This window comes from Dermochelys coriacea, chromosome 21 (assembly GCF_009764565.3).
Source record: "Dermochelys coriacea isolate rDerCor1 chromosome 21, rDerCor1.pri.v4, whole genome shotgun sequence".
In the NCBI taxonomy this organism is placed as follows: domain Eukaryota; kingdom Metazoa; phylum Chordata; order Testudines; family Dermochelyidae; genus Dermochelys; species Dermochelys coriacea.
This window is the reverse complement of record NC_050088.1, coordinates 2,871,531-2,898,234: the sequence shown is the minus strand read 5'-3', so window position 1 is coordinate 2,898,234 and position 26,704 is coordinate 2,871,531. Positions and strand designations below refer to the sequence as shown.

General features: G+C 41.8%; 1 protein-coding gene across 3 annotated transcripts in view; it reads right to left on the bottom strand.

Annotated features, from left to right (window-relative positions):
• Positions 1-24,642, bottom strand: part of KCND3 (potassium voltage-gated channel subfamily D member 3) — a 244,495-nt gene extending 219,853 nt beyond the window's left edge. The window contains exons 1-2 of one of the 3 annotated variants that reach the window (XM_038380133.2): positions 24,176-24,642; positions 17,582-18,766 (exon numbers count right to left, since the gene is read on the bottom strand). In XM_038380133.2, the coding sequence (XP_038236061.1) occupies positions 17,582-18,690 (1,109 nt within the window). In that variant the 5' untranslated portion in view covers positions 18,691-18,766; positions 24,176-24,642. Of the gene's footprint in view, positions 1-17,581; positions 18,767-23,278; positions 24,095-24,175 lie in introns of those variants that run through there. The other 2 variants (XM_038380139.2, XM_038380134.2) reach the window with 2 other exon arrangements.
• Positions 24,643-26,704: the final 2,062 nt, after the last annotated feature.

Sequence of the window (26,704 nt, the reverse complement as noted above, 5' to 3'; positions counted from 1 at the left end):
AATCTTCTTACTGTATGTTCCATTCTATGCATCTGATGAAGTGGGCTGTAGCCCATGAAAGCTTATGCTCTAATAAATTTTAGTCTAAGGTGCTACAAGTACACCTGTTCCTTTAGCTCAAGTGAGTCCACAAAATAGGACTTAAGTGGGATGTAATTGGTGCATACACCTTGCATTAGCCCCTTGTAGAAAGGTAACTTTTAACCCAATTTGATTAGTTTTGCCGTTTCTTCGATTTGTCATCGGCTTTTCTGGTATTCAGCCAATTCTGCTACTCCTGCAAAATGTCTGAAGGTGAACTAAAGTCCTTTGAATCAGGCTTGCCAAAACTAGAATATTGGGTGTGCCAACTAATTTCATCAAATGAACCACAGCTTCTGATTCACTAAGCTCCATTTTACTTCATGATGGATGCTAGCTGGACTGTAGAACAGATGGCTGGGCAGCTGTATGTAGGCAGAAATGCAAAAGTTGTGATTGCTTCCTGTGATCTGACCATTCCCCATCTGTACGCCACTTGAGCGGTCTTGCAGGAAGTCTAAAGCAATTATGTATCTTCACAACAGGTACATGCCAGAAGCCAAGAATTTCAAATTTCCATTAATTATGGAGAGATCCAACACTGAGCTTGACAAAAGGATATCTCGCTGGTGTAATTCTGGTTGAGACAGGGCTTTAAATCTTTTTGAACCAGCAGAACAAGTGAAATTGTCTGACAAAGATGATGTGTTGGCAATAGTGCTTTGTTTCATGCTCTAAGTGGTAAATTAAAGTTCCATTTCCACTGAGTTAAGACACTGATTACTTGGAAAAGGCTTTTGTACAATAAAATAACTGAGGTGCCAGAATGTTAAATGCTTAGCCACCTACTCTGGTTTGCTCTATAAAGAGAGCAAGAAGTGGGAGCTTTATTCAGAGCAGTTTGCTTAAGATCTTTGACAAAAGGTCAAAACGACAGAAAACAGTCAAACTCAAGATTCTCAGAGGCTAAATTAAGGGTGAATTCTAAAATTCAAGGCAGAAGAAGGGTAACTAAGCAACAGAATAGGAAATCTTGACCAAGTTTCCTAGCATTTTAGTTTGACTATGGGAAATAGTTTTCTTCTGCCAAAAGCAGACTGAAGGACACATGGCTTAGTTCTTTCCATTCAGTTAGAAAACTTTTTATCATGAATAGTAGGGTTACTGTAGCATATAGGAGCCCTAGTGATGGACCAGGACCTAATTGTGTGAGGTGCTGTACAAACACAGAACAAAAGATGTATTATTGATTCCAGGGGTCTTCAAATTGCACACTTATATGCCTCTTAATATACAGCCTACTATATGGTAACACATGTTGTGACAAGGGCAAGGGAATAACTACAGTAAAATAAATATTTTCCTTGGTACAAACAGGATGCAGGGGGATTGAATAGCTCAAATGATTAGTTGTTGAGTTAAAACCCATTACCTCGAGGTTTCCGGTGTGAATGTAGCTGAACCTGGTAGTAAAAGAGCTTTTTCTCTTCTGATGGCTGTGTCCACACAAGGGGAAACTTGATCAATGGGTCAAGATGGAAAGAGAAATTAACAGCAATTAGTATCTCTTAACTCTACCCCATCAGAGAAATCGCATTTAATGACAAATTTAAACTGTGTGTTTGTAAAAAGTGTAAACCAAAGGTGAAAAAGCTGTGTATTTAGACCTTTGTTGGCTGTAGTGTAGAAGTGGTCGTACAAGGAAAGTTGAATCCAAAAGCAGTCATACCAGCAACATGCAAATTTCAGAGAATCCACAAGTTTTTTTCCAGATAAATGATTTGCCCCAAATATAATTCTAATTCTAGAGATCAGATAGAAGCACTCATGAGTCACCACTATGGCACACATTGAATAATCAATAGCCACTATTATTTGACTCTAGGAGCCATAACAATCAGTAGGGCCCCTACAATATAGTTTTCAGAGCCCAATAGCTTGATTCTGCAGTGTTCGCTTCTTTAGAAGTGACAGCTCTTTTTGCAGTAGCTTATTGTGGAGGTATCTGTCAGATTTTCTAAAGGGTAAAAGCAAAAGCTGATCTGGGTTTTTATTTTACCACAGATGGCAGGCCAAGATTAAAGCAGCAGGCTTCCCTGGCTATCTAGTCAATGGCTGTCCTTCAGCCTAGCAAGGAAGTGTGCTCAGAAAATGAGATTGAATAGCTGCCCATTTTGGAAGAGAATTGTTACTTTCCTCAGTACACGAGAGTAAAATATTCTCAACCATCAACCTGCAACAGAAAGATGACTAAACTTAAAATTCAGTTACTGAGGTTAATCCTGCCCCCAATCATATCCTAATATCACATACATGAATCTCTGATTTCACACTGGGTGGGGAGGAGAGGGGAGATTGATACTGTACTCAGAATCCAATTTAAAAAAAAAAGAGGCTCAGGCATCACTTTATTGAAGCTGTAAATCCTTTTGGTATACAGTTTCTCCAAAAGGCAGATTTGAACTCCCATGTGTTTCTTGCTAATTGTCAACTAGGGCTTTATTGTTCCAACACTAGCCCCTCTGACTACAGAGACTTGAATGAAATTGCAAATCTCCATTTTTTTTGGTTACCCTAAAAACTGAAATTTAAATGGTATGGAATATGGTAGGTGAATGTGGTCTGATGCTAAATTGACTGACTGACTTGCTGTGTTAATCTGGTCAAGTCACTTCTCTGTGGATCTGTTTGCCTTTCTACTTTTTTTTCCTATATAATCTGTATGTTTGGTGTAGAGACTCTTTGAAGGCACCTCTGAGATTACACCTGCACCATGCTGAGATTCCTAAAATTGCCCTGTGAAGAACTCCACAGAATCCTCAAGGCTCTACTTCAGGACAGAACAAGTTACTTTCTGAATGTTGTTCTCTAGCTGTAGAGGAATGCGTCCTGTGCCACACTGATTTGCCTCACTATTTTGTCCCTTATCTCAATAACTTTCATTTGGTAGATAATTCTTTTGATATAAAAATCAAGACCAAAGAATAAACAGATTATAAATATTCTGTTGAAGAAAAATATAAAATGGACTGCAGTTAGCAAATATTCAGTTTGTGAACATATGCTCAAACATACTGAAACCACTCAACTTTGTTAGTTAACTGTTACCAAAAACCTGTTACCAAAAGCCTTTCTCCACTCTTTAAAAAGAAAAAGCAATGATCTGGAGACCAGGAATGGTTCTCTAATAATAACATGGAAGTTAGGTTGCTTTTCAGTGAACAACTCTGGATGGCTAGTGGCTATCAAGTTTCTTTGTGCTGCTGTGAGGGGAGGAAAAAATGGCTTGGAAAGTCAGGATGAGGTTAATTTGGGAACATAGGTTGTTGACCTCCTTTCACTTACATATACTTAATGAGGTAATGTGACATGTAATGATATGGACCTAGTGTTCACGATAGTAAAGCTGTGTATTACTGTAACTTGGGACACCACGTATTAGTCTGGAAAGGTGACTCTATATGCTTGGGCTTACCATAGTACCAGGGGTACCTAAGGAGTAATGGGCTTTATTGCATGTAGTAGTCTGAAGTCTACTGAAAAGTTAAGCAGACAGATGGAATCCCACCATTTCCTTTGGGAGTCTCAGAATTAAACTGCAAAATATACTGTATTGAACACTGCACCAACCAGAGGTAGGAGGGCAAATGGATACATGACCTAATACTAGGTCTTTTCCTTTTCAACTTCTATTTAGCTGATGCACACAGCGTGAGACTATATTGTTCCTGCCAGAACCCTCCTGTTAGCCTTGAGATGCTGCCAAAACCAACCTACATTTCCTCTTACTGCCAAAATAATGAATAGAAGAGCATTCTCAGGGTATTTGCGCTGGCAGTATGAAAACAAGTCCTATAGTGTGATATCTCCCTTTATGATGTTTGTGCTACATTAAAAATAAATCGATAAATAAACCTGACATCCTAAGTGAAATTCTGTGGCAACTCTACTTGCGTGTATTTCCGCATGGATTGGTAACAAAGATTTGAAGGGGCCTATACCTGATCACAATCTTAAAATATTTTAAGGGCTTTTATAAAGAGGATAGTGATCACTTGTTCATGTCCACAGAAGGTGGTGGTAGTAGTAGTGAGCTTAATGTGCAGCAAGGTTAGATATTACAAAAAATGTTCTAACTCTATTGCTTTATATTGAAATACCAAGGGAGGCTGTGAAATCCCCCTCATTGGATGTTAAGGACAGTTTAGACAAACATCTGTAACATGGCCTAGGGTTACTTGGTCCTGCCTCAACATGGGTGGTGGACTAGAAAGGACATCAAGAGGTCATCTAGCCCTATGTTTCTATGGTGAAATGAAAACAGAATTATGCTGTTTTATCCCAGCTGATCATCTGGCCCAAAATGGCCCAAAAATAACCAAACTTTTTCAGAATGAAAATAGGGCCTGAGGTCTGATTCAGTTCATATATGGGGAAACATTTAGGGCCAATGTTTTTATCAGTTAAAATTGTAAATAAACCCATTAAGTGAGCTGGTCCATTTCCCTGTCAGTGCAAGAATCTTCCAGTTGCTGGCTGGCCCCTGTAGGATGAAATGGGGCCAACCCCACCCTTTCTATAATTAGCAGCCTCCCAGCCTGAGAGTCTGGGAGTAAGCATCAGGTGATAGCATGATGGACACCCTGAGTTTGATAAAAAGGGCAATGAGAATTCAGTTAGCATGAAGAGCTTCAGAATGCATGTTAGGCTCCTAGGAGAGGCTGTGAGGTAGGGTTTGCAGGGAAGTCCTAGGAGATGGTACCTAGGAGAAGAGAGAGATGAAACTGCTAGGGAAAAGATCTCCAAGGAGAGAGCCCTGAAAGGCAGCACTCAGCTAAATGCAAAGAACTCTCTGGGGTCTGGGAATAAGAGTGAAGAGCAGGGAGTCGGAGGCTTCCAGAGAGGCACTATAACAGAGTAGCCTGTATAACAGTAGCCTGGAAGATGATAGGAAGAATATCCTGGGGGCACAAAGCAGAAGAACCTTTTGTTTGCTTGGATGTTGGACTTCTAGTTGGACTTTCCTTACCCTGGAAGGTGTTAAATGTGTTTAGTGAGTTGGCCAGAGAAGCAATATCACCAACGCTGACTTGTGTGGAGGAGTTTGAGGTGGGACCCCCCCACACACACACCATGAGGAAATTGAGGCAGGGATACTGCAGGGCCCCCTATGACATGTGGGGGTCACTCTAGAGCTAGTGACCCTGTTGCAGTTCCTCACAACACGTTTATAGTGTCTTGACTTGTCTTTTGAACAACAAACAATAGTGCATCTGGGGAGACTTAGTCTGTTTTTCTTAGTCATCATTCTACATTTTTTCTTTTTCTCAGAGCCCTCCTAGCTATATGCTTCCTACCACCCTAAATGCTATGCATCTTCAGCATGCACACACTGTCACCATGTAACATCTTGGCCAAATTGCACATGTTGAGCTTTTTTAGGGCCAAATATTCAGCTTGTGTAAATGGGCTTCGTTGACTGGTAAGGAATAATGCTAATGGTCAGTTGGTGACCTAGCCTGTAGTTTCTCATAGATCAAACCCTCTGGGCTTCTAAACAGTTCTTTATTGGTCTCCTCTGAATTGCCTCCAGTTTGGGAATATCTTCTATTATGAACACTGGCAACATGCTTGGCACTGAGGAGGGCACAGTCCCTGCCCCAAGGAAGTTGTGCTCAAAATAAGCTAGGTGGGTGACTGGGGCGGGGGGGAGGGAAGCAGGGGAAGAGAGAAGATTTTCAAAAGCACTTTACGTGATTTAAGATAGGGAAAATGGGACCTAGGTGGTGATGAGACTTTGAGCTCCTTGCTGCTCAAGTTGCATTTGAGAATGGGACTCTGATGTGTGTGTTGAAGATTTTAACCAGTTTCCAAGAACCTGCCTGTGCTTCAGCTGATGTGCAGCCAGGGATGGGGAAAGATGCTACGCTCCCCTCTATACCAATTCCGGGCCAATCAGAGTGGAGCACAAATGTTTTATGGATGTCCTACATGAGGATCTGTTACTTCCATCCAGAAAGGGTTAACCTCTACTGAGGTCCGGCCACAAAGGTGGTGCAGATCTAGGTCTCCTGGAAAATATCACCTTTACTAATGACCTCAGCACTTTCTCCACACAATCCATTCAAAGTCAATCCTGACTTCAGCTGGGTGAATTACCACAAACAGCAAGGAGGCATAATTAGTTATGGCTAATTTGTTGCAGAGCATTTAACATTTGTTTCCCCTTCCTCCATTTTCATACTGACAGTGGCTCCTGTGTCCCTTTATTTTCAAGTGATCTTTATAAACTAATTACTTTGTACTGGGTCAGAGCTGTTATTAAATTATCATTTTATGAGAATAAAAATAGCTCAGATCCAGTAAGCAAACCAATAATTTCCCTTTCTCTCCAGTGAGAATGCAACATTACTGTTGATATGAATTTCTCTTATTCTTGCAATTGTGCAGACAAGAAATGAAGAAATAAAGAATCTTTGTAAAATATGTTAAGCCAATTGCTACAGACATTTGCTAAGGTTTCCATTAGTATTCCTGATGGCTGTATTATCGTTAACTTAGCAGATACTATAATTTACCATTCATATGAGATTTCTTGATAAGAAAATAAGTTATTCATTCTTGTTACCAAAAAATTATCTTAAAATCAACAAATAAAAAACCACACCTCATAGAGATCAGTATTTCCAGTAGTTTAGAAAAGAACTCAGTGGATTTAAAGGTCCATCCAAATACATTTAGCACTAGTAGAGATTTCAGTATTTGGGAGGTGCTGTTGACTATAGATGGTCAAATTGTGATGCCTGACTGGGTTTATCCAGGTAATGCCAAAAAAATCTATTTCTGATTAAAAACCAATTTCACAAGCAATATCTATAAATCTGTTAGTGGGAGAGAATTCATGTCCATTTCATACAGGATGAAGCTGGAGTCAAGAGAATGAAGCCTGAAGAAAATGAGTTCTTTATATAGTTCTATCAATTTATTGTTTTGATTAGACTTCCTCAGTTACATTCAAGCTGTTCTTTGGCTTTTGGCAGTGTAGGAAATAGGAATGGTGTGAAATTTGAGAGGCCTGCATTACGAAGGAAGTAGCTTCCATTTCTGCCATCTTGTTAGGTTAAATGTGAGGTGGCATGCAGAGGTGTTTTTTTTTCCTAATTCAGTTTAGTGATACTTGATCAAGTCCTGACACACACACTATGATTACATGGCCCAAAATGCAGTGGGTTCCTGAAGAACCCAGGGAAGAACAATAGTCCATAAATGACTTGCTATTTTCTGTACTTTTCCTGCTACCTTGAATTTGTATAAAGTGAGTGACAGTTAAAATCAGATTTAGTTGCTATTATTTTCCATCAGAGAAATAACTTCAAACAAATCTACATTCATTAGGCACATACCTGGCAGTCTCTTACAGGAAATGTGGTCAGTATTCTGTAGGTGTATGCTAGTCCATCTGTCAAAGATCTGCCATTAGGTATTTAACATTCTATTATACTACTTAAATCTGATCCCATTTTTTCCCTGTGGTTGAATAGCAAGAAAAAACCCCATCAACAAATGAACACTATTGATATTTTGTTCACATCTTTTAGAGATTTGATTAAATGCCATCTCTCTCACGCACACACATACATAAGTCTATGGAGTGAGTATAGGATACAATCTTGAAACAAGGACAAGAACAAAATCTTGCTCCACCAGCAAGCTGGTGATATCAACAGTAAGAAATTCCAGATCTTTCATCACTAATGTGAAGTGACATATGTCAAGACAATCGGCATGTGCTAAACAGTCAGATGTATGTTCCTCATTTCCTAGTTTTTACTATAAATGGCTGATATTGTTTGGCAACTCTATCCACAATATTCTGGGGGTTTCTCATCCTTTGTCTAACTGTACAGAAACATTTTCTGCTGAGCCATTATTAGAACTCATTCTCTGCTGATTGTTTTGGATCAGTACCTTAATCAATGGAAGTCTTTCAAGGTATTTTGCACCATCTATGAGTATATAGTATCCATATCTGAGTAGGTAACACCATATTAGGAGACACTTGGAAGGGAATACCCTCATGGGGAAAAGGCAAATTCAATCTGATTGTATCTTTAATTCTTGGCCAGTCTGCTAAGATGGCCAGCATAGGTTCTAGTTAATGCCAACATCTAATTATTGGGTGTGTAACACTTCCCCTCCAGGAACAGGACTGATGCTCAGCAAATCATAGGCCACTGGACAATCTAATGAAGAGGTAGTTACTGATCTGGGGTTGGTTTTGAACCTAAGGAATCAGGTCCCCTTTTTGAACCAGTGTAACACTGAGGTGAAAAGCTGTATCCAGTTTTCAGTCCCCTAAGGAATCTGATCCCATTTTGGATAAGACAAAATTGGAGTCGAGAGAGAGGAAGGGCAGGTAAATTCCTTTTCCAAACCAAAAATCTTCTAAGAGCCCACTTTGCATTCAGCAAAACACTTTGTCATGAATTTCAAAATGTTGAACAGCTCAACTTGAAATTTTGCAGAATCCCCATGGGTGCTGATACTTCTCAAAGTAGCAAAACAGTAATGCATCCCTAAGCAGCAAGAGGGTAGACTTTTTTCAAATTAAAAAAAAAAAATTCTCAGCATTGACGTGCCTCTGTTACTATTGAGGTCAGCCGTGAAACTCTGGCAGTAAAGCGAGGCCAATACTGATTGCTTTTGAAGATACCATCCATAATGTTTAAGAAGAAGCAGAGGATATTGAACCATAAGAACTCAGTTTCCCATATTGCTGAGCAAATTTGCTTCATGTAAACTTATCTGATTAAATCTCATTTTTGCCTGTGGATTGCTACCTTATCAGATAATTTCCTCTAATTTATTCAATTTTTCCCATAAATTAAGCTTTTTTCCCCCTTTCTGGATTGATAACTGGAAGGTCAGTATTAGGCACCTGGCATGCAAAATTCAAGTTGCATTATTTGCTTATCATTTTTTTTTCAGACAAATTCCATGCTCTTGCTCCGTTCCCTGATTTAGGGGCACAGTCTTGAAATGTGCTGAGCACTCCGGACACAATCTAGCAAAATACTTAAGCATGTGCTTAGCTTTAAGCACAGAATCATAGAAATGTAGGGCTGGAAGGGTCTGCAAGAGGTCATCAAGTCCAGCCCACTGCATTGGCTCAGGGCCGAGTAAACCTAGACCATTCCTGACAGGTGTCTTTCCAATCCATTCTTAAAACCCTCCAGCAATAGGGATTCAGCAACTTCCCTTGAACACCTGTTCTGGAGCTTAACTCCCCTTTAGAAAGGGTTTTCTAATATTTAACCTAAATCTTCCTTGCTGCAGATTAAGTCCATTATGACTTGTCCTACCATCAGTGGATGTGGAGAACAATTGAATGCCGTCATCTTTATAACAGCCCTTCATGTATTTGAAGACTGTCAGTTCCCGGCCTCCCCCTGACAAAGTCCCTGCCAATGTGACCTAAGGGAAAATTCTTTCCTGATCCCAATTTCGTGATTAGCCCGTCTTTTCTCAAGACTAAAGATGCCCAGTTTTTACCCTTTTTTTTTCATAAAAAGTTTAGAAAACCTGACTTATCATTTTTGTTGCTAATCTCGATTTTGTCCACATCTTTCCTAAAGTGTGGCATCAGAATTGGACATAGTACTCCAGCTGAGTCTTCACCAGTGCCATGCAGAGTAGGATAATTACCTCCCATGTCTTCCATACAATATTCCTTTTGGTAGACTAGCCTTTTTCAGAACTGCATCACATTGACTCATTCATTTTGTGATCCACTATGTGCCCCAGATACTTTAGCAGCACTACCACTTAGCCAGTTATTTCTCATTTTATAGTTACGCAACTGATTTTTTTTTCCTTCAAAGTGAAGTACTTTGCAGTTGTCTTTGAATTTCATATCTTTGATTCAGGACAATTCTCCAGTTTCTCAGGTTGTTTTGAATTCTAATCCTGTCCCCCAAAGTGCTTGCAACTCCACTCCTCTTGGTGTCATCTGCACATTTTATAAACATACATTCCACTCCATTATCCAAGTCACTAATGGGGTGGGGGGAAAATTGAACAGTACTGGATCCAGGACTGACCCCTCTGGGACTCCACCAGATATACCCTCCTGGACAGCAAACCATTGATTACTACTCTTTGAATATGGTCTTTCAATCAGCAGTGCACTGACTTCATCTAGACCACATTTCCCTAGTTCGCTTATGAGAATGCTATTTGGGACTATACCACAAGCCTTACTATAATCAACTAATATCTTGATTACTGCTTCCCCCTCTTGACCACTAAGCAAGTAACCCTGTCAAAGGAAATTAGGTTGGTTTGATATTTGTTTTTGACACATCCATGCTGACTATTCCTTGTACCCCATCATGCTTCTCATAAGCATGTGAGTATCCTCACTGGTAGCCATGAATGCTCAGCAACTTGTAAAATTCTAAGCTCTAAATCATTACACAAGCACTTTTGGCATGAATCCTTGTGCTTATCATTTGAGAATTTGGTTTCTGAGGATCCACTTGAATGTTAATGAAAGGAAAATATTAAAAGACCACAACTATAGCAAATTCACTTTGTTCACAGAGTATTAGTTGGTGGTCATCTAGATCTTCTCTCCCACCATGCTTAGGATTTTCAGAGAGGCCTGAGACAATTAGTCATTTAACTTTTCAGTAGGAACTAAACACTCAATGTATCCAGTTGGATCCAAATGGATTGACATAAGAACAGTGATGCACATTCAGGATCTCTGCATTTGAAAAATTGCTGTATTCGCGGAACAGTTGCTAAAAAAACAACTTAACTTGAGAAGACTGTGTTGGCTGAAAATTGCTCTGATGTATTTAAATATATCAAATAGGAATGATACACTACCCGCAGTGTCTGTCTCCAATCAAAAATGAAAATGCTACTTAAAAGTAAATGTTGATAAAACAAAACATCATTTATAACAATTAAACTGCTTGAATATTGCACTGCAATGCTCAAGCCAGCTAGCCAAGAACTGAAGAAGAGGCTTGTCTCTGAATATTAATACTAAGGGGCCAGAAGTGTTCCTGCAACATTGGTTGAGGTGTGCTGCCATTGTTGAGGTGGATGGTCTAGGTCAGCATCTCGTATAGAAAAGGCAGGGTTGTGGCAAAACTATTTATTTTAATGATGTTTGACAAAAGGGTGGGAAAAGGGTGAGGTTGCTGTTGGTTGTAGAGAGTTTCTGCATGAAGTGGGTAGCTGATTCGGAATTAATTCTGAAGAGTTGTTTCCATAATTCAGATTGATTTAAGATGCACCTAAGAATAACACTTTCATTACAAAACCTCTTGAGCAAAATTAAAATCATGCTAAATTAAAAACAGCCTCTCTTAAACCAGGGCTGATGAGCACAGCTGAGGGATGCAGGGTCAGTATAATCTGATTCCTTTTTGTTTTCTTCCCTGCTGCATGCAAACTGCTGTTGAATCCAAAAAGACAGGTACACTTGCTATCCAAAGAAACATGCAAGTCATCCTGGATTTCTCAAAACTCTAGCACCTGATTGAGAAATAATACCACCAGAAGTACAATTTATTCTATTTCACTTATTGCCCCTTCAATGAGACCACACTTTTTTTTGGTTTATTTTTATGGTGTTTCCTTATGGGCCAGTGTAGTTCTGCAGTGACGGCTACTACATTGCATCTCCAGTTGTGAGATTTATTAGCATTAACATCCTACTCCTTACATGGCTTTCAAGGGAAACCTCCATTGACACTACAAAACCCGGAGGGTCTGATCCAAAGTTCAGTGTAATCAATAGAAAACTCCCATTTATTTCATGAATAAGCTTTGTATCCAGAGTTAATGTTCAGTAGTACAAATGGTGGATTCTGTTGGATGCACCTAGGAAAGGCAACAATCATAGCAGGAACATATTGCCTGGAGGTACCCAGAATGAATACATGTAGGCTGGAAATTTAGAAGACCATTTCTAACCATTGGAGGAGTTAAGCTCTAGAACAGTTTCCCAATGGGAGTTGTGGGGTAAACCATCAGATTAGGTTTATGATGGAGCATCAGCCAGTCACCTGCCATGGTCAGGAAGGGATTCCCCCCCCCCCCCCACGAATGTAATCTTTTTATCTCCTTCCTCTGCTTGCGATAGCCACAGTGGGACATAGTACACTGGACAGGCCAGTGCTCTGAGGTGGCACTGAGAAGTATCTCTCAGGACCTTAGCAGGTGGGTCTTGCTCACCCCCTCAGTCTGATCACTAAATTTGGGGCCAGGAAGGAATTTCCCTCTAGGCTGTATTGGCAGGGGCTTTGCAGTGTGGGAGATGGTTCATCTCCCTCTACAGCATGCAGTGCAGTCACTTGCTAGGATCATCTAGGTCTATTTGACCAAATCAGTTCCCTGTTTCTACAAGAGCCGTGGGCATTGGTGTACCTCGGCGCCTCCTGTTCTCTCCCTGGGGCACACAATAGTCATCTTCCAAGGGCTGTGATGCTTGGCTCTAATTCTGGTGGTTGTGCTTGTGGGGGGGTGGCCTGTGGCAGACAGGAGGTCAGATTAAATGAGATGTTGAGTCTCTTCTGCCCTTAAGCCCTGTGAGAGAACTTCATGGTGGGTGTCATGCACATGAAGCATTCAGTAGCAGCAGCCAGAAAATTAAAAAGTTACACAAACTTACTTTGGGCGCCAAATCCTCAGCACTCTGTCAAAGTCAATGGAATCACATCAACATAAAACTGGTGTTACAGAGCAGAGAATCAGGCCTGTGAATTTAACAGCCATCTTTATGGGGATGGAGGTGGGGGAAGGATGTGGTTTTTTTTTTTTTTTTTTAAAACAGAAAGACAGTCTCTATTCATTACCAAGGATTAAAAGGTAATTTTAAGGTCCTAGCAGGTGTAAAGCGGGGTAGCTTTGGCTTCCATGGAACTACTTTGATTTACATCAGTTGAGGATCTGATCTAGCTTTCTTCAGTAGTATTAATGCTAGTCAACTAGAACATATGTTAATGCTTTTCAAAGCCTGGCTTGGTTGATTTTGTTTTTTAAATAAATTTTCCTATTCATCTAAAGCAAGCTAATAGTTGAATGTTTTACTAACATGAGCAGTTATCTTGCGCATTCTAAATTCAGTTTATAAACCAATCTGTTAACAATGAGTTTCCAAGATTGTGAAATTACTCCATTACCTGGATTAAATGGGCAAAAAGATTTTTCTTTGTGAATTCTTTTTTTAAACACGATTTCTTCTGGTCAAAATCTATTGAAATGCTAATTAGAACTTTAAATGCAAGTGAGCAAATTTTAAAATGCTTTATAAAAGCTCTGAGCACTGTTCAGAGGCAAGCAGCTAACTGGCACATCACTTACGTGGGCAAAATGCTGGCATATGCCACACACTAGATATTTTGACTGGGATTTTTGACATCAGTCAGGTAGGGAATTGCAAATACCCTAATTAGTAACAATTCCTTCCCAGCAGAGCCAAATGACTCCTAACTTCAGTGCACCTGGGAAAGAGAGATCCTCGGAGAGGCTTAGCACTGTTCAGCTGCGGCAATGGGGGAGTCTGAGGCAAGAAATAAAAAAAAATTGTAAATAGAAAATAAGAACAAAGAAGCAATTTCTCAATGTCCCTTCCTGAAATGCCTTAAAAATCAATTGCCATTAGACAGAATGGGTAGGGATGGTGTCCCTAGCCTGTTTGCCAGAAGCTGGGAATGGGCGACAGGGGATGGGTCATTTGATTCCCTGCTCTGTTCATTCCCTCTAGAGCACCTGGCATTGGCCACTGTCAGAAGACAGGTTTCAGAGTGGTAGCCATGTTGGTCTGTATCAGCAAAAACGAGTCCTTGTGGCACCTTAAAGACCAATAAATTTATTTGAGCATGATCTTTCATGCCCAAAAGCCCACGAAAGATTATGCCCAAATAAATTTTAGTCTTGAAGGTGTCACAAGGACTCCTCATTGTTTTTGTTTTTTTGTCAGAAGACAGGATACTGGGCTAGATGGACCATTGGTCTGATTCAGTCGGGCCATTCTTATGATGTTCTTGTGTCTAAATAGCCTAATCACTTTTTAACTTCAAGAACTCAAACCAAGAACCCTTATCTTTCATCTTTGGGTGTCTTAAGGGGAGAGGCAGAAAGATGCCTCTATGAGCTGTCTCAAATCTTCCAGGTGTACACCTCCATATAGATGGATTTCTAAGTGGAATGGAGAACATGGACAATGTGGGGACATGGCTAGGGCACCCCACACCTCTACAATACATGGCTATTGGAATGACTTTAGTAGCCAAACACAACTTAGAACAGCCTGCAAACTGTACAGAATGCGCATTATCAATATTACTCAATCTTAATAGCATTTGTCATAGCTTAAACTGGGTTATCCTATTCCACCCCCCCAAAAACAAACAAACCCACAACCCAAAATAAACTAAGGAAGTTCTGTCCCAGCCTCATATGGGTGTATAGCAGCAATTTAGAAAATATGGGGAAGGTTTGCATACTTGGGTGCTGAATGGAATTTGGGACCCCAAGTTAGGTACCTAAACTGAGAAGTTGGTGGCTTTTTTTTTTTTTGCAAGGAAGCATTGCATAACTAGACAACACTATGTCAAAGTAGCAGCAATCTGAGGTTCATTTATGAAGTGCCAGCAGAACATGACACTATGACTCTGTTTCCAGTGGTTAAAGCAGACTGAAACCAGAGGGCCCTCACTACGGAGCCAAAGACAAGGGAACACGGTGGGGCCACATTGTACCCCAAGCAACGCAGAGGAGCAGGAGCTCCCTTCTGCTTTTATCAGAGGAGGGGGAGCTGTGATGGATAATCTGTCAAAGTTTCAGTGTGGAAGGTAGAAATGAGCTGAAACCCAAGAATTCATCTCTAACTTCGCTTTGTGTGCATGTAATAATCACATGTGTTGCAATAGTTATGCCTGCCATCCACTGGCCAGAAAGTGGAGCAGACATGTCCAAGGGGCCTTGTCTCATTCTGGGCCTTGTTGTGCAGGCATCTTGCAAGCTGAGACTTGAACAGTGCCCTAAAGACCTGCTCCCCCAAGGGTGCTTTTCTGAAGCTGGTCCAGAAGGAATTCTACAGAGTGCGTCTTAGGTGAAAGTTGCTCTTTGAGCTACGCAGCGTAATGACGCCTTTCTCTCTGGCACAAGACTAAGACAAGCAATTGTAGAGCAACAGAGGTTGTTGGGTCTTGGATACCAGTTAGTCACATTATAAACAAGATGATGATAGATGGGGTGAGAGCACAGGCTTCTGTCCTCAAGACATCATCCAGTGTTTTGATCTCATAAAATGACAACTCTTTTTAAAAAGTAGATCACAGTAATCTAGCTAATAGTTTATGCTAGCACAAACTAGTTCAATTCAAATCCACACAAAAAACAATACTAGAGGTTTATGCTTTCTCTTGTGTAATATTTTACACACAGCTCCTGTAGCTTAAATAGATCTTTCCTTCTAAAACTTAAAGTTCCATTTCAATCTCTGTAATTTTTTTATTCTTGTCAGTTTAAAGCACTCATTCAGCTATAATGTCTATGATTACTATATACTGAGAACACTTTAAAGTATTCAGAAACAGTCTGTTTTGACTATCATTATATGCAGAAAGAAAAGGTGCTACATGCAAGAGGCCATTTCATTCAGATGAACAAAGAACTAATTGTACTATGAAGCCTTGTCTGTAAATTTTATGAAGTAGTTTGTGCTAGGGAAGGCAAAATCAAAGAAATGCACAGTATTTGGCAACTAAACAGATGTGTGTGTAATTATAAAAATACCAAAGCAAAACACCCCCCTGCACACAATTCTCATGGGAACAGGATGAGAGAAGAAATAAATGACTGATATTCGTCATCTTGTTTGATGCACTACTGGAAGACATTCAGATACTATGGTGAAGAGCCCAGTATAAAAAATTCTAGAATGGAATATAAAGGGTCATCATTTAAAAATTGGGAGCTGAAAGTTGAGCTCCTAAACCTATATTTAGGTATATAAATTGGACATCTTATTTCATTGAAATCAAGGGGGGAAAGAGTCTCAGAACCTTTGAAAATAAGGCCACTTTTATTTAGATGCCTAAGAATAGATGGCGGAGCCTAACTTTTGTCACCCAAGTTTGAAATTTTGGCCTGAGGGGTATGACTGCCACTTGTTGACATACCAAGGGTAAAGCTAGCTGGGGTAACTTGTGAAGAGCTATGAAGATGTAGTAGCATAGACATCAGCATGGGTTAGCTATGTGAGCAATTACTAGGAGTTTAGGCTGGACTTGTATAGCTCTCAGTGGAACTCAGGCTGCCCTGGCTTCACTGTTCCAATACCTGGGTAAGGAGATTAGAGCCAGCTTGGGTAGATCTCCACAAGCTGCAATCATTCCCCAGGAGTGCAGTGTAGATGTACCGATGGACTACAGTGATGCTCAAGAAAGGGGGAAAAGTCTACTTCGGTTCTTCTGGCATCATTCTGTTTGCAGATGTTTTTTACGTTCTTTACTTTGCACAAAAAAAAATCCAGAGTTTACAATTGCCTCATGCTATGTGCTTTCCTGATAACTGAATTATAATAATAATTTAAAAGTGCTATTGTTTTGTTTGTTTTTTTGTTTGAACTTAATAGGCATAGGGAAGCGTTTAAAAGCAAAAGCCGTTCAGTGGGAAATCTGGTCACGACTATAAAAGAATTCTCTAAGGCCAAATATTAAAAACTCTCTGAATTTTCTAGTATGAAACCTCTCCCTAAATACATGTAAACTCAGCATATGCGTGTGAGTTATGAAAAAAAGATTGCTTTAGTTTATGCAACTTTAGTCCCTGGAAGCAGCAGCCTCAAAAGCTTACTTTATTTGGTATAATCCTGTCAGAGAGGATTTGGCTATTCATTTCCCTTTATGAAGGTTTCAGTTCTAAACACCAGAAACACAAATCTATAACCTTAGCAGAAACAGCTGTAATATCAACAGGAGCGAAATTAAATATGAGGAAGATTCCTCCAGGCTATATTTCCCATGCTTATCATATCACACTTGCACCTGTCTGTATGATCTCTTCAAATATTGCAACTGCTACAGCATTATTTTTACGATTATTAAACTCAGAAATAGATTTTCTGTTCAGTTAACAACAAACCATGTCCTGTAGAATGATCACTGAGTACCTTCAGTAAAGCGATTATCTGTAATGCCTGCTTGAGTTAGCAAACCTGTAATACCATTTGTAAGCAGTCAGATACATTATAGTAAATCTTAATTTTGCAAAAAGACAATTCCAATGATTTTATGTAAACCTTCAGGTTGGTCAAATGTGTCTGAATAAAAATATAGGTCCTAGTTCTCAACTGCTTTGCACCTTGTGGTGTTTGCATTCTCTCTGCAGAGATGTATGTGAGTAGGTGTGAAAAGCTACCAGACAATATCAGGGCCTGATTCTCCACAGCCTTGCTTCTTGTGCCCGACTTTGCCTGACTCAGCAACCACCGTGATTTTGCCTATTGACCGACGCAAGAAAACGCAACACTTACCCAAGGGTTGTCATGGTTACAATAGTATACCAAAAAGAAGCTGGTATGCTGGTGAATTTGCTGGCCGAAGACCCTTTCTCTGCATAAAACATCACAGTAGCAAAGATGATGATTGCCATAGTGAGGGAAAAGAGAAGAAAGCCAAGCTCCGAGGCACAGCTCTTCAGAGTGTAGCCCAGGATTCTTAAGCCTTGGGAATGGCGGGAGAACTTGAAAATCCTGAAAACCCTGAAAACCCTTAATGTCACAAAGGCTCCGCTGACATCCTCATTGTTAGTCATCACCAAGCCAATGTAATAGGGCATGATGGCCACCACATCGATGATGCTCATGACACTCCTCATAAACCTGTAGCGGCTCGGGGCTGCAAATAGCCTCATAAGGTACTCAACTGTGAAAATCATAACACAAGCTGTGTCCAAGCAGAAGAAAGCCACGGCATACCTCTCCCCACATGGAAGCTCCTTGTTCCCAGGCACTGTGCCACATGGAACTGTTTCCACCACATTAGTGATCACTGAGACGGCAATAAAGAAGCCAGTGACATAGTAGAACACTAAGGCTAAGGTGCTGGTGTGGGGGTTCTCGAAGGCTCGCCACATGGTCTGCCGGAGGTTCAAAGATGGCATGGAACCTTCTTGGTTGTTCTCTGAGTCATTATCATCCATCAGCCGCTCGACATTTTCCCGCTTCCTGTCTTTATACTCTTCATAGCAGCAGTCCCCAATGATTTCAGGTAGGATCCCATAAAAGGCAAGCTCCTCATCATAGGCAGAAATGCACTCATACCTTGGGTAATGCAGCTTGCCAGTTCTGTAAAAGTTTAAGATGCACCTAAAGACTTCAGGATCCCGGTCGAAAAAGTATTCCTTGGTGTCTTCATTGAAGAAGAACTCTTTCTCAGTGCTGCCCAGGAGTGTGTCCGGATACCTCTCCAGAGTAGTCCTCCAGGTCTGGAAGCGCCTTCCACTCACATTCAGAATGATCAGCTCATCCTGCCTCTTGTTTTTCTCAGTTGGGGCCAATGGCATAGGGCAGTTGGCCACTGGCATCCATCCTATGGCAGCTGCCCTGGCAAAGGGCAACCATGCTGCTACGCCTGCTGCCATGATGGCTCCAGGCCTCGGTGTGGGAAAAGACTATTCTTCTGCTTCTAAAAGGAGTCTGGAGTCAGATCAATTCCATCTAAAAATATAATATAAAAACAATCAATGGGGGATGCTTTGCCTTCATTTTTTGTTTCTAAAAGACAATATCAGAACAACCTGGATAAGTACATAGGAGCTTTATGACAACTGAGAAACTAAGCTGTTATAGCCTTCTATTTTAGAAGAATAATCATTGATCATGTGTATATTTTAATGAGGGAAGGTTATGGCATTATTATAGATTTTAAATTTTTGAATTGCAAATGATTCCTCTTTAAATTAGCATAAACACACTAATTTAATTTGCTTCCTTACAAACAAGACTAATCCATGATTCCACAGGTGTAATCATTATATGTTCATCTCTCTGTTTACAGCTGTCACAAAAGAATTGGGGACTCTGGTGAAAAATCCTGGGAGTTCACCCAGTGGAATTACTTATTACTAACAACCCTAAATAGATCAAGTCGGACACCTGTTAAGCAATAAACAACCCTCAAACTACAGTGAAACTTTCACGAAGGACTGTGCCAGTTGGTAACCTGCATCTCAAAAAACAAATTAAAATCTTCCATGGTTTTCAGTACAATTTCGTTCACCCTTAGTTAGAAACCTCTGCTAGGCTACAGATTGTTTGATGGTCCCATGAGTGGTTGCTTGAGACAGACCTTTATGGTAGTGAAATATTGCACTACTCCAATGAGCAAGAGGAAAATTCAAACTCTGCTCCCAAGGCCCATGCCCTTGTATTGTTCAGGCTGTCTGAGCTTCAGAGGTATATCTGTGGTGGGGTGTGTGAAAAGGAGCCCACTAAGGGTTAAACTATTAACTGTGTCTGATCAAGAAAGACAAGAGCAAACAGGATGAAGCATCCAAATAAAACCTTATCTTTCTTTCTTTTACCAGAATGTTACCTTGACTGTCTGTCTAACAAAGGCAAAAGTCTTTTAACTAAAGGGTGGAGTGCATTCACTATAATGGCCATTATTAGAGGCCCATCTAATGGAGGGAAAATATCCCAAACTCTGAGATCCTCTGCTGTTGTAAATTGGCATAGCTCTACGAAAGTCAATGCAACTACACTGATTTATAACAACTTAGAATCTAGCCCTGAATTTTCTTGTTCTTTTCTGTAGTCAGGCATTTTGCTTTTGCTTTATTTAACCTTTTTTTTGTCACTTGTCTATGGTTTCACTTCCTTAATGTTTCTAACGCTACCCTACAAATATTTGGTGAAAAGTGTCACATCATAGAAGCAGTACTAGGGGACCTACCCAAAGTCAGTTAAGTCAATGGAAAGACCCACATTGACTTCAGTGGCCACTGGGGTAAGCCCTGGAAGCTTCCATAGTAAATTATATAGAACAATACTATTACATTAAAGTATCTTAATTCTGTGAATCGTTCCATTCCAGTTACTGGGGCTGTAGCATTATTGATCTCAACAGGTCATCAAAATACTGAATGAAAAATAGTAGTGGTTTCACTACAGGTTTATTCTGACTAAACTGCTCACAAAGATGCTTTTCTTGATGGATGTTAATGATTACTACACAATTTAATACAAACAATCTTGCTGTACAGTTTTGTTTCTAAGGACAATTGAAATCCCTGGGCAAGCATCCTACTCATGCCAACGGAAGTTTTATAGTTAGGGTGTGTAGAATAAACTGTAGTGATGCTGCTCCCAGAAGGTTTCAGAGTAGCAGCCGTGTTAGTCTGTATTCACAAAAAAGAAAAGGAGTACTTGTGGTACCTTAGAGACTAACAAATTTATTTGAGCATAAGCTTTCGTTAGCTACAGCTCACTTCATCGGATGCATTCGGTGGAAAAACTGAATGCATCCGATGAAGTGAGCTGTAACTCACGAAAGCTTATGCTCAAATAAATTTTAGTCTCTAAGGTGCCCCAAATACTCCTTTTCTTTTTTGCTCCTAGAAAGGATGCTGTTGGTACAGTAGTGGCACGAGAACCCATCTCCCACACTATTTTATTATGCAGTGTTCATTCAGCATTACAATGTGTTCTTTTGCTCCCTTATTCTAAAAAGTGAATTTAGTTCTGTAGAAAGTCCTTTTGTTTATCTCCAGAACAGGCACACCACACCACTATAAACTTCATCCACATTGCTTCAGATGTGCTGCAATCCCCAACTGAAGAGACTACTTCTAAGGGCTAGGCTGGACCTATTCACCAAAGCTGCCACTTTCCATTGAGGACAATGGTGGATTTTGTGATGGAAAACTAAAACTAAGGAGAGGCCACCAAGGCTACCAAAGCCTTTCTAAGCTGCTACAATGCCATGGAATGGTAACAACTTGCCCACCATTTAACCCAACTGGATAAGGAGTGAAGCAACCAGGAGATCTAGTCTACATCTCCCCTTACCCATCCCCTAAGCAATACAGACCCCTTCTATGTATTATTATTTTAACTAGAAAAGGTCTTATTGACACTGAGGTCATCCTACTGGAAATGTATGGAACACCCCTGGATTTTTGCAGTAACAGGGCTTGGGAGCCTGAGTTTCTCTCAAGTCCAGTGGGGCATCTCCTTACAAACCTCACACGTACATTATAGATCCCTGGGTGCAAGTTCCAGCTCACCTCATTTTGCAGCCAAAGGCATTATAAGTGCTTAAATAGCTTTAAGACACCATAACTCACTAATGGCTTACAAATGTTAACCTTTTTGTATTATTTTTAAAAAGTCCTTCTAGGCTGACTGTGTATATGGAGAAATTTTAAACTGCCACTATCTGAAATGGCCAAGAAATTAAAACACAAGAGGTGGCTGAGTATCTGTCCATAAAAGTTCATTACTCAATTTCCATATCTCAGGGTCCTCTTCAGCAGATGGACTTAGAAGTTCCTAATCTAAGTGCTAAGGGTTTACTTCTCAGTTGTATTATGTCAGTAGAGAAGTAGCTCTGTATCTTAGCCCAGATGCACACAGTGATGGAGTCCTTTTTAAAAATGCAAAAACAAAAGTTGTTTTGTGGCTGACTTTTGAGAGTGAGTTTGTGTAAATAAGGTGATGTGAGAAGTTTAAGGGAAGGTGAAGTATCTTCATCAGTGAGGAATGGCTTTTTTTTGTCTCAGATCTTCAGTCAACAATACCATCAGTGAGTAAACAGGAGAGAGAGGTTTTATCTGGGCTTGTGTACTGTGCAGGCTAAGTCCATAGTGATAAGATATAAAACATCGCATTTATTAGCACCTTCATCTTGCTGCAAACTAACTTGAGGTTCTAATAGAAATACTTCAGTTCCTATACTAGCAAGCAATGGGCTTGTAGAAATAATTTGCACAATCCACACTATTTTAAATGTAAAAATAAACTAATCTAAAGCAGGTATGTATTGTACATTGTTTATATATAAAGTATACAAATATATATGCACATGTGTTTGCTGCAGAAGAATTGAAATACATGTATAATACACAAATTTTCATGTATAATTTGAAAGGAACTAGTTGGTAAAGGCTCAGTAGCCCGCTTGTGGTATTTAGAAAAGCTTGTGTATAAGATAAAAGGATTGGGCTCTTTTGACTTAATTAAATGTCAATGTCATGGAAGCACCCAGACTGCTTTTTTTCCCTAAGTAACTACCCTGCCACCCAAACTGTATAAACAAAACTGCAAGCAAAGCCTCTTTCATTTTCTAAAATGACTTTTTCCCCAAGAGTCCCAGGTTGCTGATCTCTCTCTCTCTCTCTCTCTCTCTCCAATCATTTGAATTACGGCTACCTTTACTGGATGATTTTATTCCAATATCAAAAAAAAAACCACCAATACTCTTGGATCAACAATGCACTGGAAGATAATTTTGTAGAACAAGTTTATTTCTTGTTACCCAAAGGGAGGGGAGGGAATAACTAATGGTTTTTCATCTTATTAACTGCTGCTAGCAGTGTCAACCTTATTAGATGCCTCTGGACATTCTTATGTTAAAAACCTCACCATCTCCTTGTGTTTTCTATGGCAGAAGCAGATCTGGATAACTTTAACAAAATGATAAGCTGTGAGATTCAGGATGAGACTGGGATAACGGTAGCTAAGACAAGAGAAATGACACTTGGCACACTGTCTTTTTCTCTTTCTTCTTCTCCCCCCCCCTTTAATCCTTTATGTGGGTCAGGCTTAAGCAGCAAAGATCTTTCATTTAAAATGCAAAATATGCCAGTCAAAGCTTCAGCATCTTATTTCACCTGTATTCTCCCCTCCCACCTATCAAATAATAAAACTACCCGCTAATGTTTGCAAAAAGAAAAGGAGTACTTGTGGCACTTTAGAGACTAACAAATTTATTTGAGCATAAGCTTTCGTGAGGTGCCACAACTACTCCTTTTCTTTTTGCGGATACAGACTAGCACAGCTGCTACTCTGAAACCGCTAACGTTTGCAACTGATCAGCCAGCGAGAGATTTACACCAAAAGCATGGAAAGCTACAGCAACAGGCTTAGAATAAACGCAAGGAAACTTCTACCCTTCAACCCCCGACGAAACGAAAAGCCCCATCTTGCTGGATCACAGCAATGCCTTACCTTGCAAGGGAAGAAACTCTCATCCCCAAAATGCAGGGCTAGATCTAGGGGGCGTTGGGAAACCAGTCCTCAGGATCAAGGGTGAATTGTGCTGCCTGCCTCTCAAATCTCTCTCTAAATGCAGGCAGGAGTAATCAGAAAGTATAATCAGCCCTGGGGAAGTAGATAGAAACGACTAAACAGCGTCTCCCTTGTTATTGCTGAGGTTGAGTGAGTCTCTGTCTCCCTCCCTCCCTCTCCCCCAAGCTTATTTCTGTGGGGCGGGGGGGGGGTTCTCTTTTTTTTTTTTTTTTTTTTTGCTTGTCCTTCAACTCCAGCTTTGCTCTTGCTGTCTGGTCAAGCTGGAAATGGTACACAGATGTTGAAGAATCCGCTCTCTTGGATGTAGCAGGGATGATGGACTGAGCCTGGAGTTCCCCTCCCTCCCTCTCGGAGACCCAGAGAAGCAGGCTGTAAAGCAAGATGCTGGAGAGAGGCGGTGTGAGCCAACAGCGAGACACCAGCAAATGGAGTCACTGAATACACACCAGTCCTGACACTGCATGCTAATGTGCCCGGCACTGGGGGGCAGGGGGGGAGAGTATGTGGAGGAACTTTACCGTTACCTGCTCCAGTTCGTTACCGGCTCCGCCTGTCCCCCTCCCCAGCCCCGCCGCACAGAGGTCGCTTCGGAAGAAAAATTAAACTCTCTCTCTCTCCATCGCCTCTCAGGCAGGGTGGGGGAGAGGGGCCAAACCTTTCTTTCTTGGAAGCCCCCCCCCCGCCCCTCTTAATAAATGGAAACACCCACATCAGAAGCACCCGCTCTTGCCCTGCCACTCGGGCGGCTGCAGCGGGCGAGTGATGCTCCGCAGCAAGAGTTAGGGCCCTTCCCCAAAAAGCAGGGCCAATACATACATGGAAGAGAGGGGCCCGGCTGCGGTGCCATGGTGCGTCATCTCCCCCGGAGGCGCCGAGGGTCCTGAAGCCAGGAGTCAGGAGTTCAGTCGCCACAAGCTTCAAAGAGCCACCACCCGGGCGAGCCGCCCCGGAGCGCCGGGAAAGGAAGCGGGCGGCCAGAAGACTCTTCCTCTAGCAGCACCTGACGCCCCAGCATCGGGTCTCCACCTTGCAGGGCGCCCGGGGGCAGGCTGGGCAGTGCTGTCCCCTCCCCGCCTGACCTGGCCTCCCCCGGGCAGGAGTCGTGGTGCCCTGCCCTGCCCTGCGCTGCCGGGCTCTCCACCTCCGGCGGGCGCCGGGCGCTAGCGCCGCCATCCAGCCGCTGCTGGCCCCGGGGTGGGCTCCTTAGCCCAGCCGAGCGGGGGGCGCAGGGGCTCGGGCAGGCGCAGCTGCAGCCCCCGGGCTCGGGTGTCTCCCCTCCGCCGCCCGGGCTCACCGCGGCGGCGCCTCTCGGCAGGCAGGTGGCGCCGTCCGCCCAGCCTCGCCAGCCCGCGTTCAGCACCACGCCGCGGCGGACAGCTCCGCCGGGGAGCCGGGGGACGCCCAGGGGGCCAGGCGGGGCTGGGTCTGCCCCTCAGGATTAGCCCCGGCGTGCGGGGGCGTCCCCCCAGGATGTGAGCCCCGGCTTGCTGCGATAGTGGGGTGAGCTGCGCCGGGCGCCCTGTCTGCAGAGCCGGCACGAGCGGGGCTTGGGGAGAGTGTCAGGTCTGCCCCCACCCCGCTTCCCTCGACAGTCCCCCCAACTCCAGCCAAGGTTTGGCAGCTCCCGCCCGGCTCCCACAGCAAACAGCTAGCAAAGGCCCGGTTTCCCCTCCCTCCAGTCCGCAGGGTAGTGCCTGGGGCGAGTTCCTCCTGCACCGGAGTGATGGGCATGGCACAGGGCCCTGAATAGACTAGAACAGAATCCAGCTTTGCCACAGCCCACACCGAGTTCAGAATGAGCCCGGAGCAGCCTGGTGACACACAACTACTTCTCGGGTTTTATAACTTCTAGCAAAGACAAACAGAAGGAGCAACCCGAAGAATTTTATGAGCCATTGCTTTCTTGAACTGAGGAGGAAAAATCAAGGAATTTAGCAGAAACAAGGGCACACGGGGGCCTAGTGATTTTGTGTGCCTCCATTTTTTAATGTTAATTTTGAAAAACCTGAAAGGGGGCCCTTTACTTTCAGAGGGTGGGTGCTTGAAAGTCCACTTTAAGTTGCTTCAATTTGGACACCCAAATCACTTTTGAAAATTTAGGCCAGGGGCACTGGATTCCTCATACTGCAACATTGGCCCCTCCAGTTCCCGGTCCTGGCAGTGTCCAGTATCTGGTGACTCACAACAATAGAAACCCACTGCTGAAGTACCAGGTCAGGAATATCTGATAGTAACTATTCTCACCTGACATCTGCAGTAGTGAGCTTATACCCTGAAAAAATCACAATGAAATATTTGCAAGGTAGCTGGCAAGGTTACATAGAGGATGGATATCTGTAAGTTTAGAATCCAGACACCAAAGGAGTTGTTTTAGGGAGATATTAATAGATGCATGTAATATGAAACATAAGACCTAAGACCAGAAGCCAATTGTCTTCAACAGCTAAAGAAGTTTCAGCACAGTGAGATGTCCTGGATCTGTCCTTATTAAATGACATCAAAAATATCCTCTTAAAATATTTGTTTCTCTGCATCTTTGTCCACCAGCAAGTGCATAGCAGAAAGTTGGAGAATAAGATAGTGAGGTTTCTACTGATTTGAATGATTGTGTTGTGATTCACAATGTCGTCTTTTTATAAAACTTCCCAGCTGTTGTCCTCTCTCTTGTTCCTTCATGCTCTAGCTTCCCCTCTACAAGCTGTGGCCTGGCTGTGATTTTGAATAGCTTTTCCCCCATGACTCGGCCCCCTTTTAACTTTCCATTTCTATTAAAAAGCTAATTTGGGAGCTCATTTTTAATGCTCCCAATTTTGTATGTTTAAATAGAAAATGAAAGTCAAAAGCAAACTAGCTGCAAATCAAACATCAGTGAAAAACTCTTTCTTTCTTGCTTGCTTTTTTGCTTTCTTGACTCTAGCCTAACTGTGGCTCTCTGTAGCACTTCACTTATAACTAGGCCATTTTCAACTTGCACATGCACTAACAGAAACTGATAGCATTCAATATAGAGGTTTTGTGCGTATATGTCTTTTATTTTTAAATAAATATGGCAGGCCAGTCAGGGTAAAATATTGTTGATAGCTGCAGACATGCCACTGGTGGGGCAAAGAGCAATAGGAGTTTAGGAAACAAAAGATAGCAACAGGGAAGAGGTGGGATATGAGGGCAGGAGAAAGGAGCAGGCCTTGGGCAATTATGTTGAAAGCTGTAAGCATATCTGAAAAACAAAAATTAAAAAGGCTGTGTTTTGTGCAGAGGGGTGGCTCAGGAGACTGGAAATGGGAGATGGAGTCTTTTTAACCTTAGTCTTTGAGTCCAGTGCAGATCAGAAGTGACCAAAATTGC